Raw genomic sequence first — 24,859 nt, forward strand, 5'->3', positions numbered from 1 at the left:
CGGAAACGCGGGGGGAATGAGGCCTCGACCCGGTCCTGGCGGAATGTGGGCAAGTGCGGCCTCCGCTCTCCTCAATTCCCCTCACGAAAAGCCCGCGCTTTCCCGACATGCACCGCGCCAAGCACCCGAAAGCCGGCCGCTCTCCCCCCCGCGTCTATGGTAGCAGGAGCGGAAGTGGGTGTGCCTAGCCGCAGGAGATCCACGGAAGGGTAGGAGACCTGCCCTCCCCCCCCCACGTCCGCGGTCCCGTCAGAGCCGGCGCCGCTTTTCTCCCGTCTCGGGAGGTGGAAACTGGGCTCGGCTTTTTTCCTTCGGCCTCCGCGCCTCCTCTCGCTTTGCTCTCCCGTCGTTTCCGGCTTGGCCTTGCGGGCCCCCGGAATCTCGGGTTGCCTTCCGGGCAACGGGCCCCCCAATAAAGGCCGAGGCCTTCTTGGTTGTGAAGGGGGACCCGGAGAGATATCTCCGCTTCTTCCGAGTTCGCGGCGTAGGTTTGTGGGGGGGCTCTTTATTCGACTCTGCGTTGCGGGAGGGGAGAGGCGCGGAGAGGCATCTTTCCGACGGGAGAGGGGACCCGGAAGCGCTCTCACCCGCCGACGCCGCTCTTCCCTTTCGTAGCTCTCGGGCCGAGGTGCGCGCGCAGCCCCCGCCTTGCCCAATCGAGCGCCGAGCGGAAGGAGAGGAGGCGGAAGTAGGGAAGCGGCAGACCCGGCCAGCCGATCGGCCGAGCAGAGGCGCCGCTCTTCCGGCAGGGAGGATGTTCCACGGGATCCCCGCCAACGCCGCGATGGGAGGTCAGGCCGCGGGGGGAGGGGGAGAGGGGAGGGGCCCGGGGATTCAAAGGGGGGGGGACAGGGGCTCGGGGGCGACCCTCACCTCTCCCTTCCTTCCTTCCTTCCGCCTGCAGCCCCCGGGAACAAGCCGGAACTCTACGAGGCAAGTCGGGAAAGCAGATGGGGGGGGGAGTAAGCAGGGGGGGGGCTGCCTGGGTGTCTCCTACCTAACACCTCCCCCCACCTCCAGTCCCTCAAGGCCGGGGGTTTCAGGCGCTGCTTTTCCCCCGGCTTTAAAAAAGGGGGGGGGCACTGTAGCCCCCCCTCATAATGCCCCTCCCCCCCCAAAAGCCCTGAGCCTGGAGAGGCGTTGGGGGCAACTGTGGACTTCTTTTGCTTGCAGGAAGTAAAGCTGTACAAAAATGCCCGAGAAAGGGAAAAGTGAGTATTATTTTATATTTCCCCCCTTTTTCCCCTTGTGAGTATATTTATATTTATATTCTTCCTTCCTTCTTTCCTTCCTCCTTTCTCTTAACTTTTCTTTCTTTCTCTCTTTCCCTCTTTTTCTCTCTTTCCTTCCTTTTTTCTTCCTTCCTTCCTTCCTTCCTTTCTCTCCCTCTCTTTCCTTCCTATTGCTTTCTGTCTACTCTTTCTTTCTTTCTTTTTCTTTTATTCCTTTCTTTCTTTTTTCTTTCCTTTCTCTCTCTCCCCGCCCCTTTCTTTCTTTTTCTCTTCCCTTCCTTTTCTCTCTCCTTCCTTCCTTCCTTTCTTTTTCTTTTATTCCTTTCTTTTTCTTTCTCTTTTCTTTCCTTTCTCTCGCTCTCACACCCCCTCTCTCTTTCCTTTCTCATTTATTTTCTTCCTTTCGTTCAGTAAAATGAGGGTTGCTGACTCTGTAAACCTCTTAGAGAGGGCTGTGAAGCAGTATATAAGCCTAAGTGCCACTGCTATCCTTTCTTTCTTCTACTTCTTAAGTTCAGATGCCACCCATTCTGCCCTCCAGTAACTCTTCAGTCCCCTCCAGAAATGATGCCTTGTGCCAACCACTTTAAGGCCCGTGGACTTCAATTCCACACTTTCAGCATGCGCTGGCTGTGGAATTCTGGGAGTTGAAGTCCACAATCCTTTTTTTTAAAAATAAAGTTTTTTATTGAACACAAATTAAAACATTGGACACAGTGTAACCGTCCTGGCAAAGTCTTCACCATGCACACCAAGATATAAAGTTATGCATTGTAACCCCCATGCTTATTTACATTTGGTCTATTCAGTATTTACAAATATAAAAATATCGTATTTCCAACCATGTTGCTTTGTTTTTATCTTACACATTTTCACTGTTATGGTTTCGTACAAGACTTGTGAAGTCCACAAGTCTTAAAGTGGCCACAGTTGGAGACTCCTGCCCTATAGAGATTTGGGGGCATCTCCAAATGGGGAGCCACTTGAGGTCAAAGGGCTGCCTGCAATTAATTTGGCCACAATGTTTGCAACTGGGGGAGGGGCATTGAGGAACAGCGTCCTGCGAGCAGAGCAGCCAAGGAAGGGGCATCTGTCCCACTTTGGAAGGCCAAACTTGCATGGCCAAAGTGGTCCCAATTTGCTCCTCCTGGTTTCAGGTACGACAACATGGCCGAGCTCTTTGCTGTGGTGAAGACTATGCAAGCCCTGGAGAAGGCCTACATCAAGGACTGTGTCAACCCCAATGAGTAAGTGCGAAGGCCTCACAGCAAGTGTAGCAGAATGGCAGAGTCGGATGGGACCTTGGAGGTCTTCTAGTCCAACCCCCTGCTCAGGCAGGCGACCCTAGACCATGATAAACGGAGGAGGAAGGAAAGGAAGGAAAACGGAGATAACAGGTCCGTTGCCCAGAGTGCTCTGACCGAGGCTTCCCCAGAAAGCACGAGGCGGAGTCCTGGTCCCGACAAAAACCCCTTTTATTAAACGAAGGTGAATTCCTCTCATTCCCGTTCCGCCAAGGCCTGGCAAAGAGTCTTTCAAAGGAATATTTATGACTACAGACCTTATCTCTCTTGGGAAGCTGCCATGTAAATATTTTCCCAAAAGAGGTGCTGTGCAGGGAAAGACTTGGCACAGAGTCTCTGAGATTCACAGACAGATCTTCACACTCCTGAAAGGAATCTTAACAACTGAAGGAAGGAATTGTTTCCTGCAAAAGCCCCCTCCCCTTTCGCTCCCTTTTTATTTCCTATGGGAGGGGCCATTCACCTTCCACCTGTGGCCTTACTCCCAAGTCGACCCTGATTTCTCAGCTGTTATTTTCTTCTGGCAGTTCTGCGTATGCGCACACTGGGAACAGGCTCCAGCTGTTCTTCTGCCTCGCTGCTGTCTGTCTCCGTAGGCACCTGATCACTGCCAGACGGCCTCGGCCCCCTCTCTGCCTTTGACGCAGAGCCCTCGTCCGATCCTTCCCTAGACTCCAGGACTGGCCCATCTCCTCCCCAACCTCCTCACTGTCCGACTCTGCTGGCCGCTGGTGGGCCACAACAGAGAAAACTTTCTGAAATGGAGGCCAGGTGGTGATCCTGGCCTCCTTGGGTGGAGGCTTCCAGAGATCAGGGTGGAATCTGGTCTTTGACATTCATCAAACAGCTCAGGGCAGTTGGAAACAGCCAAATGAATCAATTCCCCCCCTTTTAATTTAACCATTATGCTTCCAACATCCCGGTTGCATTCTTGTCAGCCTGCTCCATCTGCAGCAATACAGGTAGTCCTCAACTTACGACCACAATTGAGCCGAGCGCTTCTGTTGCTAAGTGAGACATTTGTTGCATGAAGTTTGCCCCATTTTACCTTTCACACCACGGTTGCTAAGTGAATCACTGCAGCTGTTAAGTTAGTCACACGGTTGTTAAGAGAATCCGGCTTCCCCATTGACTTTGTCAGAAGGTCACAAAAGGGGATTGCGTGACCCCGGGACCACGACCGTTGTAAAAACAAGTCAGCTGCAAAGGGCCTGAATGTTGATCAGGTGACCATGGGGGTGCTGCAGTGGTCGTAAGTGTGAAAAATGGTCATAAGTTGCTTTTTTCAAAGGGATGTAACTTTGGACAGTCACTAAATGAACTTGGGAAGTGGAGGGCCGCCTGTGCAGGGTGATTATAAAGCATCCAGAGTTTGATCTTATGTCCGTGGGAGTTCTAAGGGTGAAAAGCGCTGATCAATTGTTTTTTCAGAGCGTTGTAATTTCAAATGGCCACTAAACGAGCAGCTATAAGTTGAGGACTACCTGTACAAATTTAGTTACACCAGGCACTGCCAAGGAGGCACAAGACTCCAAACACAAATAAATGTATATTTTGTTTAGCCGATCGTATTTTAAAGTTTTTAAAGTGATTTTATGCTTTTGAAACTTGAATTGGGAGCTGCCCAGAATTGGCTGAATCGGTGCTTTAAATGAGTAAAAGACCCCTCCTCTTTGCCGAAGGGACCGGCAGGATGGCTCAGCAGTTAAAGCTGCCAGCCCGGGTTCGAGACCCGAGCTCTGTGCAATGGTTGAGCTCCCATCCTCTCCTCAGCTCCCATCCACCCAGCAGTTCGAAAGCATGCCGGTGCGAGTAGATAAATAGGCGCCACTTTGGTGGGAAGGGAACTGTGTTCCGTGTGCCTCGGTGTTTAGCCATGTTGGCCATTTCACCACAGAAACTGTCTTCGGACAACGCTGGCTCCCTCGGCTAAGAAACAGAGGAGCATCGTCCCCCTTGAGCCGGACACGGCCGGACAGCTCAAAAGCTTCACCTTAGCCCCCCGCCCCTCACCTGTGGCCCCCGTCCCTTCCTTCCAGGTACACGGCTGCCTGCTCCCGCCTGCTGGTCCAGTACAAGGCCGCCTTCAAACAGGTGCAGGGACTGGAGATCAACTCCATCGACGACTTTTGCCGCAGGTTCCGGGTAAGAGAGGAGAATTGGGGGGGGGGGTGCTGTTGCTCCGTCTGGTGGCAGAGGAAAGTGGGGGGGGGGCATTCGGAGGCCTTTTTGAAGGGGGGGGGGAGATTTCTATAAGAAGCGGCCTCTTGCCCCTCCCAGCTGGACTGCCCGCTGGCCATGGAGAGGATCAAGGAGGACCGGCCCATCACCATCAAGGACGACAAGGGCAACCTCAACCGGTGCATCGCGGACATCGTGTCGGTAGGTCTGGGGGCTGGGAGGGGGGGATGACCCACCTGGGGGCCACTTTTCGCTGGGCCCCTCTGGCCTGCTGTCTTGACCGGGCCTTTCTCTCTTTCTCTCCCAGCTCTTTATCACCGTGATGGACAAGCTGCGCCTGGAGATCCGTGCCATGGATGAGGTGGGCAAAGGGGGGAGGGGCTCTTGGTCACGCGGGGAGGGGGCCGGGGGCAGGGCCCACAGGAGACCAAGGACCTCTGAACCAACTGCGGCTGACTTGAGCTGAAGCCACTTTCAGGGATAGGGTGGCTTGCAAAGGGTTAACCTCTGTACATGTTCAAGGAAGGCCCCCAATCCAGTAACTTCCTCCCTCCTTCCCTTCCTCTTCCCATCCCTCCCTCCAATATCCTCCTTCCTTCCTTCTCCCTCCCTAAGAAGCAATCGAAGCGGAGCAAGGTGAGTGAGCGTCCCCTTCTCTTCTGCCCCCCCAGATCCAGCCAGACCTGCGGGAGTTGATGGAGACCATGAATCGCATGAGCCATTTGCCCCCCGACTTCGAGGGGAGGCAGAAAGTGAGCCAATGGTGAGCTCTTCCCTGGGGGAATAGAAGGCCTTGTGCCCAGGACACCCTTGCCAGCTTCTGCCCCCGTGCCCTGCTTTAAGGGGTGGGGCTGAGCAAAGCCCCAGGAGGTGCAGACCTTTCATTACCCAGCTAGATAACTACATCAGTGTTAGGGAGGGAGCGGAATTCGCTCTTTGTTTATCCAAAGTGCCTTGCTCTGCCAGTGTTGGTGGGAGTGATCCTTTGTGGTTACTGTTTGATCTCCCAGGATTCCTTCAGTTGGTCTTTTCCCCTCCTGAGGTGGGCAAAGCAGGGTCCCCCCCACCCCTCCTGTGACCATCACCCGTTTCTCTCCAGGCTGCAGACTCTGAGCGGCATGTCGGCTTCCGACGAGCTGGACGACTCTCAGGTCCGCCAAATGCTCTTCGACCTGGAGTCGGCCTACAACGCCTTCAACCGCTTCCTGCACTCGTGAGGCCGAGGGGCCCGTCCCTCAAGAGGGGCAGATGCAACAGGGGCCCTCGGCTCCGTCACGCGGACACGCTCGGTTTCCAAAGGCTGGAGTCCCTTCCTTCCTTCCACTGGAGCCAGAAGCCCTGGGCCAGCTCCCCTTTTTGTGACTCCCCTCGTTGCGTGGGCCACACTGCAGATACTTTCACTACGGGGGTGGGGGCAGTGGACCAGCCCCTCCTTTTGCAGCCTTGAATTGGGGAGCAGTAGCATATTTGGGGGTGGGGTGTTACGTGTATTTATTTGGGTTTTGCTTTGGCCTCAGAGAGGCAAACTTTTACCGGTCTGAAGCAAATAAAATCTTTCTACAGTTCAGCCTGGCGTATATCAGATTTATTCACTCTCCCTCTCCCTCCTCTTGAGGTTACAAAGAGTTTCACTTTTCTCCCCCCACAAAAAGCTTAAAATGGGGGGAGAACTGCAGCCCTCCCCAGCTCTACTCACAACCAGTGGCCTTCAATAAATACGGGGCAGTTTGACGCAGGAGGACAGAAGGATGAGGATTGTTAAAAACAGCAGCTTTCTCTCCACGGAAGGGACATGAGTGGCTTTTGTCCCCCACCCAAATTCACTCTGCAGGAGCAAACTCCTCAGTTCCACAAGCCGGATTGGTGGTCATTCACAGCCCGTTTTACAACTCGGGACCCCCTCCCCCTGGAGTTGGCTGAGCTATGCCACTCGATCCCCCGAGGCTCATCCGTCCTGGGATGGCGTGAGTGGCACGCAGCCCATGCCCCCGGCTCCTCGGTCCTCCATCGACTGGCCTCCCATCCTCTTCTGGGGCTGCCTGTGCTACAGACTCTGGCAGAAAAGTTTGTGGTGACGTGTGACGGAGTGAAGGGTGGTGTTGGCCGGGCTGTGCCAGAGCTCGGCCACCTCCCGCTGATCCCCCTTGCAGAGTTGCCGGCTGCAGAGCTGCATCTGAGCCACCAGGGAGGAGAGCTTCGTCCACGTCACGGTCTCCAGGGGTCCCTGGACAGAACAGCCTAGGGAAAATGGGATTGGGGGGGAGGGGGGGAAGAGGAAACCTGTTAGTGCCAACTCAGCTTCTCCTGCGAACTTCCTCTCTCTCTCGAGAGCCCAGGCGTCACTCTCCCTCTTCAGCAGCAAAGGGGGCTTCAATTTACCATATTTTTCGGACTATTAAGACACTTTGGTGTATAAGAAGCACCAAGATTTCAAAGAGGCAAGTAAGAAAAAAAAGTTTTGTCCTCCTGGCTCCCAGGACCACTGCAGGCTTCAGCTGAGCTGGGGGAAGACAAAAACGCCCCTCTATTTGCAAAAAACAGGCCATTTTTTGCAGAAACGGGGGCATTTTTGCCTCCCCCCCAGCCCTACTGAAGCCTGGAGTGTGGCTGAGGGCTGGGGGAAGGCAAAACCACCTCTGTTTTTGCAAAAAATGGCCTGTTTTTCGCAAAAATGGGATGCAGGGGTGGGCCTTTTGGGGCCAAAAATGGCTGAATTCAGTGTATAAGACGTACCAACATTTCCACGCTCTTTTTTTGTGGGGGGGGGGGAGGTGCATCTTATACTCCGAAAAATACGGTATTTATATTAAGTTTATATATTGCCCGTCTCAGTATCGAGCGACTCTGAGCAAGTTGCAGTGCCGTAAACAGCACAAGAGAATAATTACAAATGGTAAAACATCGAGCACTGAAAGTTAAAACACGCAGCCCCTCCGCAGGGGGAGATGAACGCTTCAAACGCTTCAACTATTAAAAAAACATTCCAATGAACAGCCGTGCAGATAAAAGCTGGGAACTTTTAGTTAAGGTTTCAACGGCATTTCTTACTCCACCGTGAAGTAACTCCAGAAGGCAACTGGCAATGCAGGAAAATTGTCCTGAATCTCTTCATTAAATTTGTATGGTTTTCTTTGCATCCGTCCTGGAAGGAAGCAAATGTTTGCAGGGAGTGGACTTGGGCTTGGAAGGGGAGCAGGACGGCCCCCTTCCTTCGTTTTTGTGAAGGGAGACACAAATAAAAGAGAATATTTGTAGTTCAGGGTTGAAATGGGTCCTTGGTGCCCTCTGAGTTTGGTGGTTTTCTTGCAGACGTTTCATTACCAAACCAGATAACACCATCAGTGCTTGTAAGGAATGGGATTTGAACAAACCCCCATTCCTTACCAGCACTGATGATGTTACCTAATATGGTAATGAAACGTCTGCAAAAAACCCCACCAAGGACTTCTCAGAGTAGATACACGCTGGAGATCCCCATTGTGTTACACTACTAAGCTACAGGGAAAAGTGACAGGGACAACAGCAGCAAACAACCCTCACCGGCCAGGCTAAGGACCTGGAGCCCCAGCTTCCTCTCCTCCAGGGTGACCAGCAGCGTCCGGAGACCAAGGATGCCGATGGCGGGGTTTGCGGACAGGTCCAGCGAGACTAAGGACGGGCAAGCAAGGAGGCCCCTGAGGAGAGAAGCACCTCTTGAGTAATGGAGGTGAGCAACAGAGCACCAGAATCGGAAGGGACCTTGGAGGTCTTCTAGTCAACCCCCTGCTCAGGCAGGAGACCCTAGACCAGGGTTTCCCAACCTTGAGAACTTTAAGATGGGTGGACTTCAGTTCCCAGAATCCCCCAGCCTGCATAGCCAGGGAATTCTGGGAGTTGAAGTCCATCCGTCTTAAAGTCCCCAAGGTTGAGAAACAGGGCCCTACACCCTTCCAGACAAGGGCCTGGCACAGAGGTTCAGCTCCCCCAACCCATGGTTCTAGTCCCACCAAACTCCATCGTGTTAATAGGAGGGAAACCCTCCCTCCTTCTCCCTAGGAGGACTGGCTTGCGTTTGGTTCCAGCTGTTGAGAAGAGACAAGAGAAGCTGGAAGGGACACTGGAGGTCTTCTAGTCCACCCCCCTGCTCAAGCAGGAGAACCTATACAATCTCAGGTAAGTGACTGTCCAGTCTCTTCTTCAAAACCTCCAGCAATGGATCCCCCACATCATCTGGAGGGAAGCTCTTCCACTGATTAATTGTCCTCACTGTTAGGAAGTTTCTCTTTTTGATGAGTTTCCATCCGTTGCTTCTTCTCCTCCCTTCGGGGGCTTTGGAGAATCAATCGACCCCCCTCATTTCCCCACCCCTCATTTTCAAAAGCTCAACAGTGCAGAGAACATCTCCTGTCGGGTGGCAACAAGGAGGACTACAAGCGTAGCAGAACCAAAGGGGAGTCCAGTTGTCCTCTAGACACCCTAAGATGATGGTCCCTATGACCATCCAAGGATACTAAAGGCTTCCTTCTTCTCACACCCACAACTGAGCTACAGCCGCCTTCTTACCTAGCTAGCTCTGATACATCGGTGTCGTCCAGGTGATTCCCAGAGAGTCCCAGGTGAGTCAGAGCGCAGCCTTCCTGTCCCGAGAAGATTCAGAATTGAGTCGTATGTGTGTGTGTGTTTGATCTTCTCCCCACTCCCCAAATTCGACAGTGCAGGTAGCCCCCCTCCCTCCCTCGGGGTGATCAGAGAGCACCAACCTGCGTCAGATAACTGACCACGGCGTCCCTGAGGTGTGGCCGGTCCCCCGCCCTGGGCTGCAGGGAGCCCACTTCCAGGTGGGTCAGCGATTCGAAAGGCAGACTTTTCAACAGCACCCCAAGGCCACGGGGGCCCAGGGCATTGTGGGACAGAGCGAGTCTCTTCAGGTACACAGCGCCTGCCAGGAAAAAGGAGGAGGAGGAGGAGGAGGGACATCTCCAGGGGTTTGAGGGTGAGGAGAAGAAAGGAGGAGAGTGGGGTCCTGAGGGCCACACCATTACTGGACTTCTTAGCTCCTGGACGGGCTCATTGCTCCCCCCCCCCAATGCTTCTCAAGCAAAACCCCTTGGATACTTTTTTTAAAATTTTTATTTTTACATTTTTCTTTAACATATACGAGTGCTTAATAAACAGTGTATTGTCTGAGTCAACTTACATATACATAACAGTAGTAATAATATATTTTACTTGTTTATAATGGTATTCTTCCAACTTCTAATTTCTATCTTTATTATCTACCTTGTTTCCCCGAAAATAAGACAGGGTCTTATTTTCTTTTGACCCCCCCCCCGAAATAAGCGCTTGGGCTTATTTTCGGGGAGGTCTTATTGTTTTGGAGGTGCAGGAGGTGGTGAGCGTGGTCACCCCAGGGCCGCTGCTGTGCTGCAATATTATTTTCGGGGAAACAGGGTGGCCATTGGTAAAACAAATCCCAGGTTAAAAAATATTCTGTATCTTCTTTGTCCTTGATCTTTAATGTTAACTATCCATTTCCACACAATCTCATATTTTTTTTAAAATTATAGGAGTTTCCTCATTTTTCCAATGTTGTGCAAAAATAATTCTGCTCTCAAAACATGTAATATTAAGTACACATTCCTGTAGTCCTATTTTTCTGGCAGTATCCCTAACAGAAATAGTTCTGATTTTAGGTCTAACCCTCCCCCTCCCTGTCACCCCTGGTCTTTCGGTGGCCAGAAGGGTCCCCAAACCCTCCCCCCCTCCCTTCTTCCTACCTTTCAGGGCGCTGGCCAGCAGGAGAGAGGGAGGCTCCAGGAAGGTGGCGCCAAAGCCGCAGGCTTGCAATCGGAGGGCGCCCAAAACAGGGCAAGCCTGGAGCAGCGAGGCCACAGAGAGGGCACTGCCATCGCCCAAGGGGTTCAAGCTGAGATCCAGCTCTTCTAAGGCCTGGAACAAGAAAAGCGGGTGAAGGGGCAGCCAAGCACTGGCCAGGAACTGGAGCGGTCAGGAAAGCTAATGGGGAGGCCCCCAAGTCATAACTGATAGAATCTTTGAAGGTCGGGGTTGAACTGGGGTCCTTGGAGCTCTCTGAGCTGGGTGGTTTCCTTGCAGACGTTTCATGACCCAGCTGGGTAGTGTCATCAGTGATGTCTCCCTCATTCCTCCCTCCCTCCCTGGTCTTTGGTGTTCTCTGAGCTTGGTTGTTTTCTTGTACCGTGTTTCCACGAAAATAAGATAGGGTCTTATTTCCTTTTGACCCCCGAAATGAGCGCTTGGCCTTATTTTCAAGGAGGTCTTATTATTTTGGAGGTGCAGGAGGCGGCGAGCGTGGTCACCTCATGGCTGCTGCTGTGTTGCAATATTTTCAGGCAGGGCTTATTTTAGTGCATGCGATCAAAAGCCCCATTGAGCTTATTATCTGGGGAGATCTTATTTTCAGGAAAACAGGGTAGGCGTTTCATTACCCAACTAGGTAACATCACCTTCATCAATATCATCTTCCTTCCTTCCTTCCTTCCTTCCTTCCTTCCTTCCTTCCTTCCTTCCTTCCTTCCCTATCTTCTCTATGCCTTTTTTCCTTCCTTCCTTCCCTCCCTCCTCATTCATCCATCTTCTCAAAGGCGTGAAGGAAAGAGGGTATTGGCTTCCCAAGGGTTCTTTTTCCAAAAGGCAACTTGGGACGTTCTCGTTCATTTTGCTTCTGACTTCTCATCCAAGAAGCTTCTGTGGTTCTTCAGTTCAATTCCTCTTCATCTTCCTGGATGAGGATCGAAATGTTTTCAAGGCAAAAACCCAGAAAGTCCAGTTTGGAAAAAGCACCTTTGGGGCCTCCGTCACCTGGGTGGTGGAAAAGCTCCATGGATATTTTCCCTCAAGTTCCTTTTCCTTGCCCTCGGCCGAGGTGACTATTTATGAATCGAATACAATAGCAGAGTTGGAAGGGACCTTGGAGGTCTTCTAGTCCAACCCTTTGCCTAGGCAGGAAACCCTATACCGTTCCAGACAAATGGCTATCCAACATCTTCTTAAAGACTTCCAGTGTTGGGGCATTCACAATTTCTGGAGGCAACTTCTGTTCCACTGATTAATTGTTCTCACTGTCAGGAAATTTCTCCTCAGTTCTAAGTTGCTTCTCTCCTTGATTAGTTTCCACCCATTGCTTCTTGTTCTGCCCTCAGGTGCCCTGGAGAATAGCTTGACTCCCTCTTCTTTGTGGCTTGGAAGTGAATGAAAGGCTTTAAATTAAATGCAGGATCTATTTTTCTTCCCGCACATCACTCCACTTTTACCTGGAAGGTGAAAGAGCCAGGAAGGCCCGCAGCCAACTTCTGCAGCCCGTCGGGGCCCAGCCGGTTGTCCGAGAGATCCAGGCGCTTCAGCCTAGGGATGGTGCCCAGCGTGGCCTGGAGCTCCTCGGCCGACTCGTCCCCCAGCCCAGTCCCAGAGAGGCTCAGCTGGCGGAGGGAAGCCTGCAGCTTGAGGGCCCGCAGGAGGGGGCGCAGGTGCTGGGGGCGCAGAGCCGTGCCGGAGACGCTGAAGGACGAGGACGCTTCCTGGCGTTCCAAGAGCTTCCCCAGCAACGGGTGTTCTCCTGCAGGGCAGAGGGGGAGAAATGGAGCCAGGTTAGACGATCCCCTGGCAAGAAGGGGAAGCAGACGAGGGAGACTGTCCGTGCTCCAGATAGCATCCAAAAGGAAATCAGAGTCCGAGGCAAAGGATGGCTCAGAGTCCCAATTTATCAAGAGAGCCACGTTGGCACATCTGGGAAACTCCGAATCTGAAAGCTTCCCGGTTCCCCCCACCCAGTTGAAAGTCCAAGATCTTTCCCCCACCCACCCACAAGTCCATCCCACGGTCCAATCTCCCTCTGCCACGCTGGCAGCTTCCTCCCATCCAGTTCCGGTCAGGTGCAGAGTTGCAGAGACAAAGGATGACCTTGGCTTTCTAGAAAGAATGTTGTTATGGCTACATATCATCCATCTCCCGTTTTCCCACCATAGAAAATTCATAGTAGAAGAATAGAAAGTCTAACACCAATCTTTTCAAAGGCCCATCCAACCACAATGTCCCCACAACTGATCTGTAGGCGAACCTTCTCCAGCCTCGGAGGCTCACTTGGCTGAACCCTGGAGCCCAAACGGACACAAGAGAAGCCCCTCTTGGAGCTGAGAAACTAACATTTGAGTTGTGCTCCATGCGCCGAGTCCTTGACGTAAGACCATCCGTTTTGTGGCTGTTCAGACATGGTCACCCCATGCTTCTGGGCACCTAAATTAGACACTTTTAAAAACGTTGTGTTCCTAGGTTTGTACTCACAACTGGGCACAACGTATTAATAAGGATGCTCCAGGAAGGGATAAATCTATCAAGAGAGAGCACCGCGCAGGGGGGTGCAGTGGCCTAGAGGTGGAGCTCTCGCCTCACAATCAAGAGGCTGTGAGTTCAATCCTAGGTGGAGGCAGATATTTCTCTCCCTGGGCACAGTGACTATATACCGTATTTTTCGGACTATAAGATGCACTGGAGTATAAGACGCACCAAGATTTTGAAGAGGTAAATTTTTTAAAAAAGTGTTTGGCCTCCCAAACCCTCTGCGTGTCCAATTTTGTGAAAAACAGGATGGGTAGGGTAGGGTTTTGGGAGGTCAAAAAAGCTGTATTCAGATTTTCATCCTCTTTTTTGGGGGGGAAAGTGCGTCTTATACTCAGAAAAATACGGTATTTGCTGAACAAAACTCCGCATTGGCAACAGGAAGGGCATCCGGCCAGTAAAAACACTCCATTCAGTTGCCCAGACTCCCCCTTGCAAGGGATCAAAAGAAGAGGAAGATGATGATGATGATGAAGAAGAGAGAGCGCCGTGCAGAGGAAGGCTGGGTGCTTACCCACCGCCAGGGTCTGGCAGGCCTTGTGGTATCTCTCCAGGAGGGGCGGCAGGTCCCAGGACTGGACTTCAGCCAAGACCTGAGACAGAGGGGAGTGGGGGGAGGGTCAGCTGGTCTGGAAGGAGAAGGAACAGCCCCCCCCCCAGGAGCTGGGTCCCCCCGGGAGTCCCCCGTTCAGGAGGGGGAGAACGTCTGTCGCCGCTTTGCATGGCTTTTCCCAAGGCTCCCCCTCCTCCCCTGCCTTGGGCCAGGGGCTTCCCTCGGGAGCACCCCAATATCCCGTTCAGTCTTCCTAGTTTGTTCCGGTTCCTGGCACCAGCCCCCTGCTGTGTAGCCCAAAAACTGTGGGAGAAAGCCCCCCCAGCCCCCCCAAGCCACTCACCTCCTCGTTGCTTTGCAGGACGTCCAGGACGCTGTCCTGGGGATCCAGCAGCGCCCCCTCCTTCTTGAGGGTGAGGCGGGGCAAGAGCCCGCAGGTCTGGTAGTAGCGCTGGGAGGCCTGCTCGGCCAGCCACGAGACCGGACGGCCCCCGCCCTCACTGCGAGGAAGAGGAAGGACGCCGGTCAGCAGAGGCTCTCCCACCTCTCACGTGGGGTCAGCATCACGGCTTCCCTGCCCCACAGGATACCCGGCTATGCCAAGAGAAAGTATGCGTGTGAGCCCTGAGACCCTCCCTCCCTGGGGCATCCAAGATAGTGCCCTTCATTCAAGGCTTAGAGCCCTTAGCAGTAGCCCTTAGACTTATATCCCCCTCTAGGCCGTTTACAGAGTCAGCCTATTTGCCCCCAACCATCTGGGTCCCACATTTTATCGACCTCAGAAGGATGGGAGGCTGAGTCAACCTGGAGCCTGGTGGGATTCGAACTGCCAAATTGCAGGCATTAGAAATAGCCTGCAGTGCTGCCCTCTAACCACTGCGCCACGGTGGCTCTTATCAATGCAAAATGCAAGTCCTCGTTTAGTGGCCACAATGGAAAACCACCATCTTGGCTATTAAGGAAAGCCCGCCCTCCCCCTTACCTTTTTGGCACTGGAATCAGGAAGACGCTGTCCTGAACTCGCACTCGCACCCGGACAGGAGGCGACGGCAGCTGCAGCAGAGGGAGGGGGGAGCAGAGGCTGAGGAAGCTGTTTGGGGTCCAGAGGGGGGGGAGGGGGTCAGTCCCATAACTCACCTGCATGGCACCTGAGGGTGGGCTGTCTCCCCGCCGAGGGGGGCTGCTGTCAGCTCCTTCCAGAAGGCTGCTGGGCTCAGCGGCAGAGTCTACCCTGGGTGGGGGGCCGGCCCCTTGGCTCCTCCCCAGCAGGGTCCGGTCGAGGGTGAGTCGCGTCTGCCGGGCGGGTCTCCTCCTCCTCCTCCTGCTGGCGGTCTCAGGGGGCTGCCGAGGAGCCCCCCCTTCGCTGTCCTCTGAGCCAGACCCCCAAGATCCGGCTGGGCTCTGGCGACTCCTTTTGCGAGACCCCGTGCCGGGCACCAGGTCATCCTCCAGCCAGTCGTCCCCAATGTACTCGTCCGCTGGGATCAGGGCCGGCCGGGGGGGGCCCTTGTGGCGCTCGGGGCTCGGAGGGAGGCAGGCGCTCCCCACTCCAAGCATGGCGGCCTGATAGTCTGCAGGGGGGGTCAGTCTCGCCTGCCCCGCCAGGCTCTGCTCCAGCAGCCGCTGCTTCTTCTTCACCGGCCGCAGGGGGGCCATGCAGTCTTCTTCCGCCTCTGGATGGCGCTGCCAGGTGCCCGGGGGCTTCGGAGGGGGGCTCGGAGAACAGGGCGCTTGGGGCTCGGAGAGCTCTGCATCGAAGAGCTGGCTGGGGGTCTCTCCTCGGGGACGCGGGGGCCGGGAACCTGCAAGGGAGTTGGGTCAAGCCAAAGGGCCCGTCCAGTCCGAGGGTCCCAGGAAGCTCCAGGACAGGACAGGGGGGGTCACCTGCCTCTGTCCTTTTGGGGAGGGGGCTGCCTATCATTTAGGGGGCCTGAAAGTCGACAGCCAGGCTCTCTCTCTTTTTTATAAATATATATTTTTATTGTTTTTACATTTAAAATAGTGCAGCCCAGTGAAGCCGTTACGACCATACAATCCCCTTATATACAGATATTAGCCTGCTTACTACATTATCTATCCTCCTATCCCATCACATTATTTAGTTTGTCCTGGTCTTGTCACCTTGTCTTATACCAGTAATAAAAAATTATTCCAAACTTCACTATATTCCGATTCCCCTTTGTTTTTTAATTCGAGGATCAGCCTATCTGCCTCAGTGCAGGCCAAAGTTTTCCTAATTATGTCTTAAATCTGATGGGGTATTTTCTTTTTTCCAATAGGCAGGCTCTATTGGTGACCCCCCCCTCTCCTGAATCGCTAAAACAGGGGTCTTCAAACTTACATTTGCACAAAACTGGAAAAATAATTACGCACCAACAGAAGAAAATGTTATTATAAAAAATATTGGAATGTGCAGAGATGCTCATGAAAGAATTAAAAGGGAAAGAAGAATCTGAATATTACTCCGTATGGGATTTATTGTTCAATTGGCTAGAGCAGTGTTTTTTTCAACCTTGGCTACTTTGAGGCGGGTGGACTTCAACTCCCAGACATCCCTAGCCAGCCATACTGGCTGGGGAATTCTGGGAGTTGAAGTCCACATGTCTGAAAATCACCCAGGTTGAGAAATACTGGGCTAGAGGAAAGGGGGGGGGGGAGGAACAAGGAAAGCAAAAAAGAAACGAAGAAAGATCAACAAATTAAAAAAACAACAACTACAAAACCGGAAAATGATTGGAAGATAGGAATACGAAATAGACTGAAGCAAATAAATAATAGGAAATGGATGCAAAATGATTCAAATGTGATAAAGTTTGTTACACATAGAATATATAGAATGTTATATATAGAATGAAGGAAAAAGATGCATGAAATAATATAAATGCATATATATATATATATATATATATATATATATATATATATATATATATATATATATATATATATATATATACACATACATACATACATGTTTTCTGAGGTTTTCGCGGGTGTTTGTATGTACGTCTTTGGTTGTTCGGGTTTTCTCCCGCGTAGAATTGGAAGTATCTTCACGACGTTTCGATGAAGTCTCATTCATCATCTTCAGGCTGCTGCTTCCGGCTTGGTGCTTCCGGCTTGGTGCTTCCAGGAGCAATGTGAGATCTCAGCTGGTTCCTCTTTTTAACTGCCAGTGGGGGTTTGTGCTGATTGGGTGGGAGTTTGGGAATAGAAGGAGCAAATAGAAGGAGCACCCATGGGATCACCCCTCTCACCTGTCATTGCTAACCTCTTCATGGAACACTTTGAAACCCAAGCTCTAGAAAAATCCGATCACAATCCCAAACTCTGGCTCAGATATGTAGACGACACCTTCATAATCTGGCCACACGGGAAAGATAAACTGGACAACTTCCTCACACACCTCAACAGCCTACACCCCAAAATACAGTTCACCATGGAAACAGAAGCCAATAACCAACTCCCCTTCCTGGATGTCTTAGTCTATAAGAAATACGATGGATCCCTAGGACACACCATCTACCAGAAGAAAACACACACAAACCGCTATTTGCACGCACTCTCACACCACCACCCAGCACAGATCAACTCTGTAGCCAAGACACTCATCTCCAGAACAAAACGCTTAGCTGACGAACAACACCTCAAAACCGAACTACACACTCTCACCAACGTACTAACATCCAACGGATTCCAAAGAAACAATATCACTAACCTAATCCAAAAAGAAAACCCCACTAAAATCCAAGACAGTGAACAAGAAAACGGCAAAGCCCTCCTCCCATACATAAAAGGCACCACAGACAGAATTAGCAAGATCCTCCACAAACACAACATCAAGACAGCATTCTACACAAACCGAAAAATATCCACCATCCTGAGAAACCCCAAAGACAAAATAGAGTTAGAAAATCAAGGAGTATATGAAATCCCATGCCCCACCTGCCCCACCACATACATCGGACAAACCAACAGAAGAATAAAGGCACGCATTGAAGAACACAAAAACTCAGTCAGAAAGGAGGAACCAACTTCTTCCCTGGTCCAACACCTCAAAGCCACAGGACATGATATAGACTTTAAAAAGACCAGAACTATTGCCAAAATTGAACACTTTAACAACAGAATAATCAGAGAAGCTATTGAGATAGAAAAACGACCACACAGCATGAATAAACGAGATGATACCTCCCGCCTGCCAGCCATCTGGAAACCCGCCCTCACTGACAAACGAGTCCCTAACACTAAGAATGATACCAGACCCACACTCACGAAAACCACACAGGATGTCACTATCACACATCCACGCAAAAAGCAAGCCCAAACCCACACCCATAATGACCACAAACCAGAAGCCAGACCACAGCTGCATTATTAGCCACTTTAAACCCCTCAGATCCATACATTAAGCAAACTGATGCCCACCACGGAGATGTGGCACGACCACAAACACGAAGCCAAACAACAGTAAAGCAGCTCACCAGCTCAAGTCCCTCTGCAACTCAGACTAACACAAGCACAACCAGGCCCCCACCCAAACAGAACACGCCCCCATCCAATCAGAGCACAGCCAAACTCCCATCCAATCAGAACACAGCCAAGCCCCCTACCAATCAGAATACACCTCCACCCAATCAGAATGCAGCCAAACTCCCACCCAATCAGCACAAACCCCCACTGGCAGTTAAAAAGAGGAACCGGCTGAGATCTCACATTGCTCCTGGAAGCACCAAGCCAGAAGCAGCAGCCTGAAGATGATGAATGAGACTTCATCGAAACGTCGTGAAGATACTTCCAATTCTACGCAGGAGAAAACCCGAACAACCAAAGATATATATATATGTATAGCTATAACATATTTATACACTGGCTGGGGAATTCTGGGAATTGAAGTCCACAGACCTTCCCGTGGCCGAGACCTCTGATTTAAAAGGAAGCTGACAAAGAGATTGAGATGCCAGCTCTCTCTACAAGTTCTCACAGCAAGGGGGTGGTCTCCTCCTTCTCCTCGGATCGTGTCTCCCCCCCCCCCTGCTCCCGGAGGATGGATGGCTGCTGGCCTGGAGCAAGTCCCTGCCCCTCCCACCATCCCACTGGGTACCGCCTCACCAGGCTCCACCGCGGTTTTCCGAAGGAGGCTCTCCATGGCTCGGCAGCGATGGCGGGTCTCCGGGTCCAGATCCTTCCCGTAGAGCTGCACCCAGGCTTGCAGGGTCCCCAAGGGGCTCAGGCCCTGAAGGGGGCAAGAAAACACCCGGGGGGGGGGGGGGGGAGGGGCTCAGCCCAGGAAATTGCTTCTCCCCTGCGTCTCGCAAAAACCCACCTGATAAGGACTTCCTTCCCCACCAGGCTGCAGATAGAATGGAGGGGAGTGACTTGCCCAAAAGAGGAGACCCCCGGGGGGAGGGGGCTCTGCATCCATTGGCTGGGGGGAGGAAGGGGTCCCTACTCCTCACTTTGCAAGGGGCTTTAGGGTTGAGGGGGCTTCAAGGAAGGGCAAAGAGAGCCCGTTTGATCGAGTGGTGAAGGCGCCAGGCTTAAAAGCAGGAGACAGGGAGTTCTAGTCCTGCTCCTTAGGCACGAAAGATAGCTGGGGGACTTTGGGCCAATGACCAGGAGACTGGGAGTTCTAGTCCTGCCTTAGGCATGAAAATTATCTGGGTGACTTTGGGCCAATGACCAGGAGACGGGGAGTTCTAGTCCCGTCTTAGGCATGAAAGACAACTGGGTGACTTTGAGCCAATGACCAGGAGACAGGGAGTTCTAGTCCTGAAAGCTGGCTGGGTGGCTTTAATTCTCAGCTCAAACTATCTCACAGGGCTGTGGTTGTAGAGAATAAAAATAAATTAACTTTTATTGTCATTTTTTTTACTATGAGCACTTTGGTCCACATTAAAAATTAGATTGTGTTGCCTGCTCTCAAGGGAAAATGTACATCTAAACAAATAAATAATAATAGAATAAAATAAAATAATAAAATATAAAATAAAATTGTAAAATATAAAATATAAAATGAAATAATAAAATATAAAATAAAAAAATAAAATTGTAAAATAAATATAAAATAAAATAATAAAATATAAAATAAAATAAAATATAAAATATAAAATAAAATTGTAAAATTATAAAATATAATAAAATATAAAATGAAATTGTAAAATATAAAATAAAATAACAAAATATAAAATATAAAATATAATAATATATAAAATAATAAAATATAAAATGAAATGAAATTGTAAAATAAATATAAAATAAAATTGTTAAATATAAAATAAAATTGTTAAATATAAAATAAAATTGTTAAATATAAAATAAAATTATTAAATAAAGAAAAGAGCAAAGAGCAGAGAGAGATGAGCAAGGCAGAGGACAGGATGGCCATCTGGGCATCGCTCTCAAAGAAAGCCACACCACTCCTGACACCCTCACGCTTCCCCCCCCATGTCTCTCCCCCCGGGGGTCTCCTGACCTTGGCATTGCGCAGCAGCACGGAGGCTCCTCTCTGGATCAGGAGCTCAGCCACCTCAAAGTGGCCGCAATTGAGGGCGTCGTGCAGCGGGGTGATGCCCTCACAGCCCGGCCCCCCGGGATCATCAATGGCGGCACCGTGGTCCAACAGCAGGCGGACGGTCTCTGGAGGAGGCAAGGAAGTCACGTCCAACTTTGTCCTCCATACGGAATAACAGCGTCGGAAGGGACCTTGGAGGTCTTCTAGTCCAACCCCCTGCTTAAGCAGGAGCCCCTGAACCATTTCAGGCAAGTGGCTCGCCAGTCTTTTCTTAAAACCCTCCAGGGATGAAGCACCTACAGCTTCTGGTGGCAAGCAGTTCCACTGGTTAATTGTCCTCACTGTCAGGACATTTCTCCTTAATTCTAGGTTAATCCTTCATTAATTTCCATCAAAATAACAGAATAAAAGACTTGGAAGGGACCTTGGAGGTCTTCTAGTCCAACCCCTCCTCAAGCAGGAGACTCCATTCCATTTCAGACAAATGTCTGTCCAAACTCTTCTTAGGAACCTGCAGTGATGGGACACCCATAACCTCTGGTGGCAAGCGGTTCCACTGGTTAATTGTCCTCCCTGTCAGGAAACCCCTCCATAGTTCAAGACTGCTTCTCTCCCTGAGGAGTTTCCGTTGCTTCTTGTCCTGCCCCCAGGGGCTTTGGGGGAGAGGTGGGCCCCCTCCTCTTTGCTTATGGGCAGAATCCACACCCGCAGCTTTCTGTCCCCACTTACCCAGGTGCCCGTGGTTGCAGGCCTCATGAAGGGGAGTCCATCCGCAATAGTCCCGGGGGTTAACAGGATGCTCCTGGCACAGAAAGAGGAAAGGAAGGAGGGGGGGGGGTAGGCTTTTTTAATTCAATCCATGTTTGCACCATCGTCCCCCCCTGTGGGAAAATGTTCTCGTAGGATTTAATTTCATTTCTCCTTCCCGGGGGGGGGGACGGGGACGGGGGGCACCCAGTTTGCCTAGCTTGTAAGCAGGGAGGGGAAAAGTAACCTCTGCAGGGATTTCACAGCCTCCCTCCTGAATATTAACTCTAAATCAGGGCTGGGCAAATTTGGGAACTTAAAAGACCTGTGGACTTCAACTCCCAGAATTCCCCAGCCAGCTAAGCTAATCTGGCTGGGGAATTTTAGGAGTTGGAAGTCCACACCTTAAAGTTGCAAGGTTGCTGACCCCTGCCTTAAATGGCAACACCCCAAAGACTTAAAATGTGTTTTGTTAGAATGCTGGCTGGCTGGGGAATTCTGGGAGTTGAAATCCACGGGTTGTAAAAAGTGGATTGAAAGGTTTGCCCTTTGAATAATTATTTTAGTCAACTAAGAGGTATGAATTTAGGAGGAAGAGGGGGCTGCTCCTTTATGCTGGCGGGTGTCTCCTACCACCACTCACGAGTCTCTAGGTCAGGGGTGTCCAAACTTGGGAACTTTAAGACTTGTGGACTTCAACTCCCAGAATTCCCCAGTCAGCCATGCTGGGAGTTGAAGTCCACAAGTCTTAAAGTTCCCAAGTTTGGACACCCCCGCTCTAGGTAGAGACAGAAGACGTGGGGTTGGACTGGGCCCGAAGCTGGGGCGAGCCGGAAGGGAAAAAGCCCCCTCCCACCTGTCTCCCAAGCACAAGGCTCCCCTCTCCCCTCCCTCGGCCACCTTTCCTGCGAGCCCAAGACCAGACCTGGGCATTTTATGGCCCTCGGGACACCTCTGGCCCTTTGGCTGTCCCACTCCAGCCAGCCTGAGGTCAATTGGAACGTAGAACATAAGAAAGAAAGAAAGAAAGATAGATAGATAGATAGATAGATGGATGGATGGATGGATGGATGGATGGATGGATGGATGGATGATAGATACAGATGGATGGATAGATATAGATGGATAGGTAAATAGTTAGATAGACACACAGACAGATGAATGGATAGATGATATAGATGGATGGATGGATGGATGGATATAGATGGATAGGTAGATAGATAGATATAGAGATAGATAGAAAGATAGATCAATAATAGATGAATGGATGGATAGACAGACAGACAGATGAATGGATAGATGATAGATATAGATGGATAGATAGATAGGTAGGTAGGTAGATAGATAGATAAATAGATGATAGATAGATAGATAGATAGATAGATAGATAGATAGATAGATAGATATAGATAGATAGACAGATGATAGAGATGGATGGATGGATAGAAATAGTTGATAGAGATGGATGGATGGATGGATAGATGATAGATAGATAGATAGATAGATAGATAGATAGATAGATAGATAGATGATAGATAGATAGATAGGATGGATAGATAGATAGGATGGATAGACAGACAGACAGACCAACCGACCTTCATTGTCATTTTTTACTCTGGGCACACTGGTGCAGATTAAGAATGAAATTGTTGCCTGCTCTCAAAGGGTAAATAAACTGGGGCCAGAATGAAGTTCAGCCCTTTGGTTCGGTGGCCCACAAGGGTCCCAGTTTCTCAAGTGACCCGTTGGGGCCCCAGACTGACCTTCTCCAGGAAATACTGGACTTGGCGCAGGTTCCCTTCGATGCAGGCGCGGTGCAGCAGAGTCTCGCCCTTGTCGTTGCGCTGGTTCCACTGAGGAAAGGAAGAGGCCCCAATGCCACCTGTCTCCCTTCCGAGGGACAAACAGGCACCCACCCACCCACCTGCCAGGCCAGCCAGGGGTGGGTTGCTGCCGCTTTTGCTACTGGTTCGCAACCCACCCGCACGCCTTATGCCCGCTGTTCAATGTCAACTCTTCTTCGTGCATGCGCAGAACAATTTACAGTGAACTGCGCAAGCATACTCACTAAAAACCAAAATGGCGGCAGCCCAATGGCGTCAAGGGAAGTGATTCAGGGGGGTGGAGGGCCTGGGTGGCTGCCGGCTCTGTGACCCAGGCCTCAATTCCATTACTGGTTCGGCCGAACTGGGAGCAACCCACTGGCCCAAAGCCCAGCGGTCAAAGAAACTCCCCACTGTAGGAGAAGGGATGGCAGAACGAGGGGCGGAGTCAAACGAGGAAGCAGCCTAGAATCCTCACGTAGTCACAACCTCCCTTGAACTCCATTGACTTTTATCTGTCTCTGAGCAGAAGCTGCTAAGATTCCCCAGCATAGGCTCTCAAGAGGTCAATCACTTTAGCTGGCCCTTCGCACGGAGGGGGGGGCAGTGGTGAAATCTAATATTGTTTTACTACCGGTTCTGTGGGCGTGGCTTGGTGGGGTCATGTGAGGGTGGGCCCGGCTAGGTAGTCATGTAACTGGGGGAACAAAAACAGACCCCCCCACCCCACCCCCGCATTTCCAGAGAACCTGTAATGCTTAAAAAGGAAAAAGAAAAAAAAAAGGGTTCCAGAGATCAGCTGTGTGACGAGCGATTGTCTTTTTTAAAAAACTTTTTTTAGTATTTTTTACTACTGGTTCAGGCAAACCAGCTTAAACCGTTAGCATTTCAGCCCTGGAAGGGTGGGGTGGGGGGTCTTTTGCCCCTGATGTCCACCCTGCCTAGTCACAGCTTCTGGGCTGACCTTGTTGATTCTGCGCCGTCCGGGGACCGTCTTGCTGTAGCCTTCCATGTCCTCCTCTTCGTCTGGAAGAGAATCAGGGGGTCAGAGGAAGCACCAGCAGCTCCAAAGTCCCCCTGGACATGTTGGGTTGTTTCCCCCCCCCCCCGAAGGCTCCAAGGCAGAGACCCTCTCTAACCCCTGCAAACTCCCCTCCACACAATATCTGCCTCTCTCTCTCTCTCTCGTAGGACATCTCCCTTCAAAGGTCATCCTGCTCCCCGTTGGTGGCTGTGTTTTGGGAGGAGTTCCAGACAAACCCAAGAGAGGATTGTCCCAAATGTGTCTTTTTCAGGAGGCAACTGGACTTCCTTGTTTTTTTTCTTTTGAAGGCGTTTCGCTTCTCCTCCAAGAAGCTTCTTCCTCTCTGACAGGATGGTGGGGAAGGGAAGGACTGATACTCCTTGCAGACAAAGCTGGTCATTCAGGCTCCATGCCCATTTGCACCTTTGGGATAGCCATGGCCGAGGACAGTCAGGGCTGCAAAGCTGCCACTTTTGCAGGGAGAAGCTCATCCCTGGCACGGATTCGTGCCCGACTGCCTTTGGACCGACAGTTCTGACCGAGGCTTCCCAAAAACACGAAGCCGACTCCCCGTCCCGATAAAACCCCTTTTATTTAGGTTAAAGGGAATTCCTCTCCAGCAACGTCCCGGCCAATTTGTCTTTCGTGAGATTTCACAATAACGGGCCTTTATCTGGCTTGGAGAGCTGCCAGGCTGATACCTTCCAAATGCCAAGCAATTCCTTGGCAAGAAGTCAGGAACAGACCTTCACCCTCCCTAGTGAATGGAACTCATGGCCTCCTGCAAAAGCCCCCTCCCCTTTCGCTCCTCTTTTATTTCCTCTGGGAAGGGCCATTCACCTTCCACCTGCGCCTTTACTCCCGAGTCGACCCCTGTTCCTTAGCTGTCCCCTTCTCCTTGCAGCTCTGCGCATGCGCCCACTGGGAACAGGCTCCAGCTGTTCTTCTGCCCCACCGATGTCCGACTCCGAAGGCAGCTGATAACTGCCATACGGCCCTGGCCCCCTCTCTGCCTCCGACACAGAGCCCTCATCAGAGGCTTCCCCGAATGCCAGGACCGGCCCAGGTTCCTCCCCAACCTCCTCCCTGTCCGAATCGGCTGCCGGCTCTGCTGGGGGGCCCACAACAC

General features: G+C 51.3%; 2 protein-coding genes across 6 annotated transcripts in view; one reads left to right on the forward strand and one right to left on the reverse strand.

Moving 5' to 3' along the window:
• The window catches only part of VPS28 (VPS28 subunit of ESCRT-I), a 29,249-nt gene extending 22,965 nt beyond the window's left edge, over positions 1-6,284 (forward strand). The window contains exons 1-10 of one of the 4 annotated variants that reach the window (XM_081951992.1): positions 94-209; positions 616-791; positions 905-937; positions 1,178-1,211; positions 2,390-2,479; positions 4,576-4,681; positions 4,817-4,918; positions 5,025-5,078; positions 5,389-5,480; positions 5,817-6,284. In XM_081951992.1, coding sequence (XP_081808118.1) covers positions 157-209; positions 616-791; positions 905-937; positions 1,178-1,211; positions 2,390-2,479; positions 4,576-4,681; positions 4,817-4,918; positions 5,025-5,078; positions 5,389-5,480; positions 5,817-5,934 — 858 coding nt within the window. In that variant the 5' untranslated portion in view covers positions 94-156 and the 3' untranslated portion in view covers positions 5,935-6,284. The other 3 variants (XM_081951994.1, XM_081951993.1, XM_081951995.1) reach the window with 3 other exon arrangements.
• A 129-nt stretch (positions 6,285-6,413) lies between these two features.
• The window catches only part of TONSL (tonsoku like, DNA repair protein), a 38,429-nt gene continuing 19,983 nt past the window's right edge, over positions 6,414-24,859 (reverse strand). Inside the window, exons 12-26 of one of the 2 annotated variants that reach the window (XM_081951945.1) lie at positions 23,671-23,732; positions 22,647-22,736; positions 20,866-20,938; positions 20,098-20,261; positions 18,735-18,858; positions 14,760-15,424; positions 14,605-14,675; positions 13,966-14,122; positions 13,584-13,662; positions 11,989-12,290; positions 10,474-10,645; positions 9,457-9,635; positions 9,260-9,333; positions 8,258-8,391; positions 6,414-6,955 (exon numbers count right to left, since the gene is read on the reverse strand). In XM_081951945.1, the coding sequence (XP_081808071.1) occupies positions 6,762-6,955; positions 8,258-8,391; positions 9,260-9,333; positions 9,457-9,635; positions 10,474-10,645; positions 11,989-12,290; positions 13,584-13,662; positions 13,966-14,122; positions 14,605-14,675; positions 14,760-15,424; positions 18,735-18,858; positions 20,098-20,261; positions 20,866-20,938; positions 22,647-22,736; positions 23,671-23,732 (2,540 nt within the window). In that variant the 3' untranslated portion in view covers positions 6,414-6,761. Of the gene's footprint in view, positions 6,956-8,257; positions 8,392-9,259; positions 9,334-9,456; positions 9,636-10,473; positions 10,646-11,988; positions 12,291-13,583; positions 13,663-13,965; positions 14,123-14,604; positions 14,676-14,759; positions 15,425-18,734; positions 18,859-20,097; positions 20,262-20,865; positions 20,939-22,646; positions 22,737-23,670; positions 23,733-24,859 lie in introns of those variants that run through there. The other variant, XR_014175289.1, reaches the window with a different exon arrangement.

Source organism: Natrix helvetica (assembly GCF_964273705.1).
Source record: "Natrix helvetica genome assembly, chromosome: 4".
Lineage (NCBI taxonomy): Eukaryota > Metazoa > Chordata > Lepidosauria > Squamata > Natricidae > Natrix > Natrix helvetica.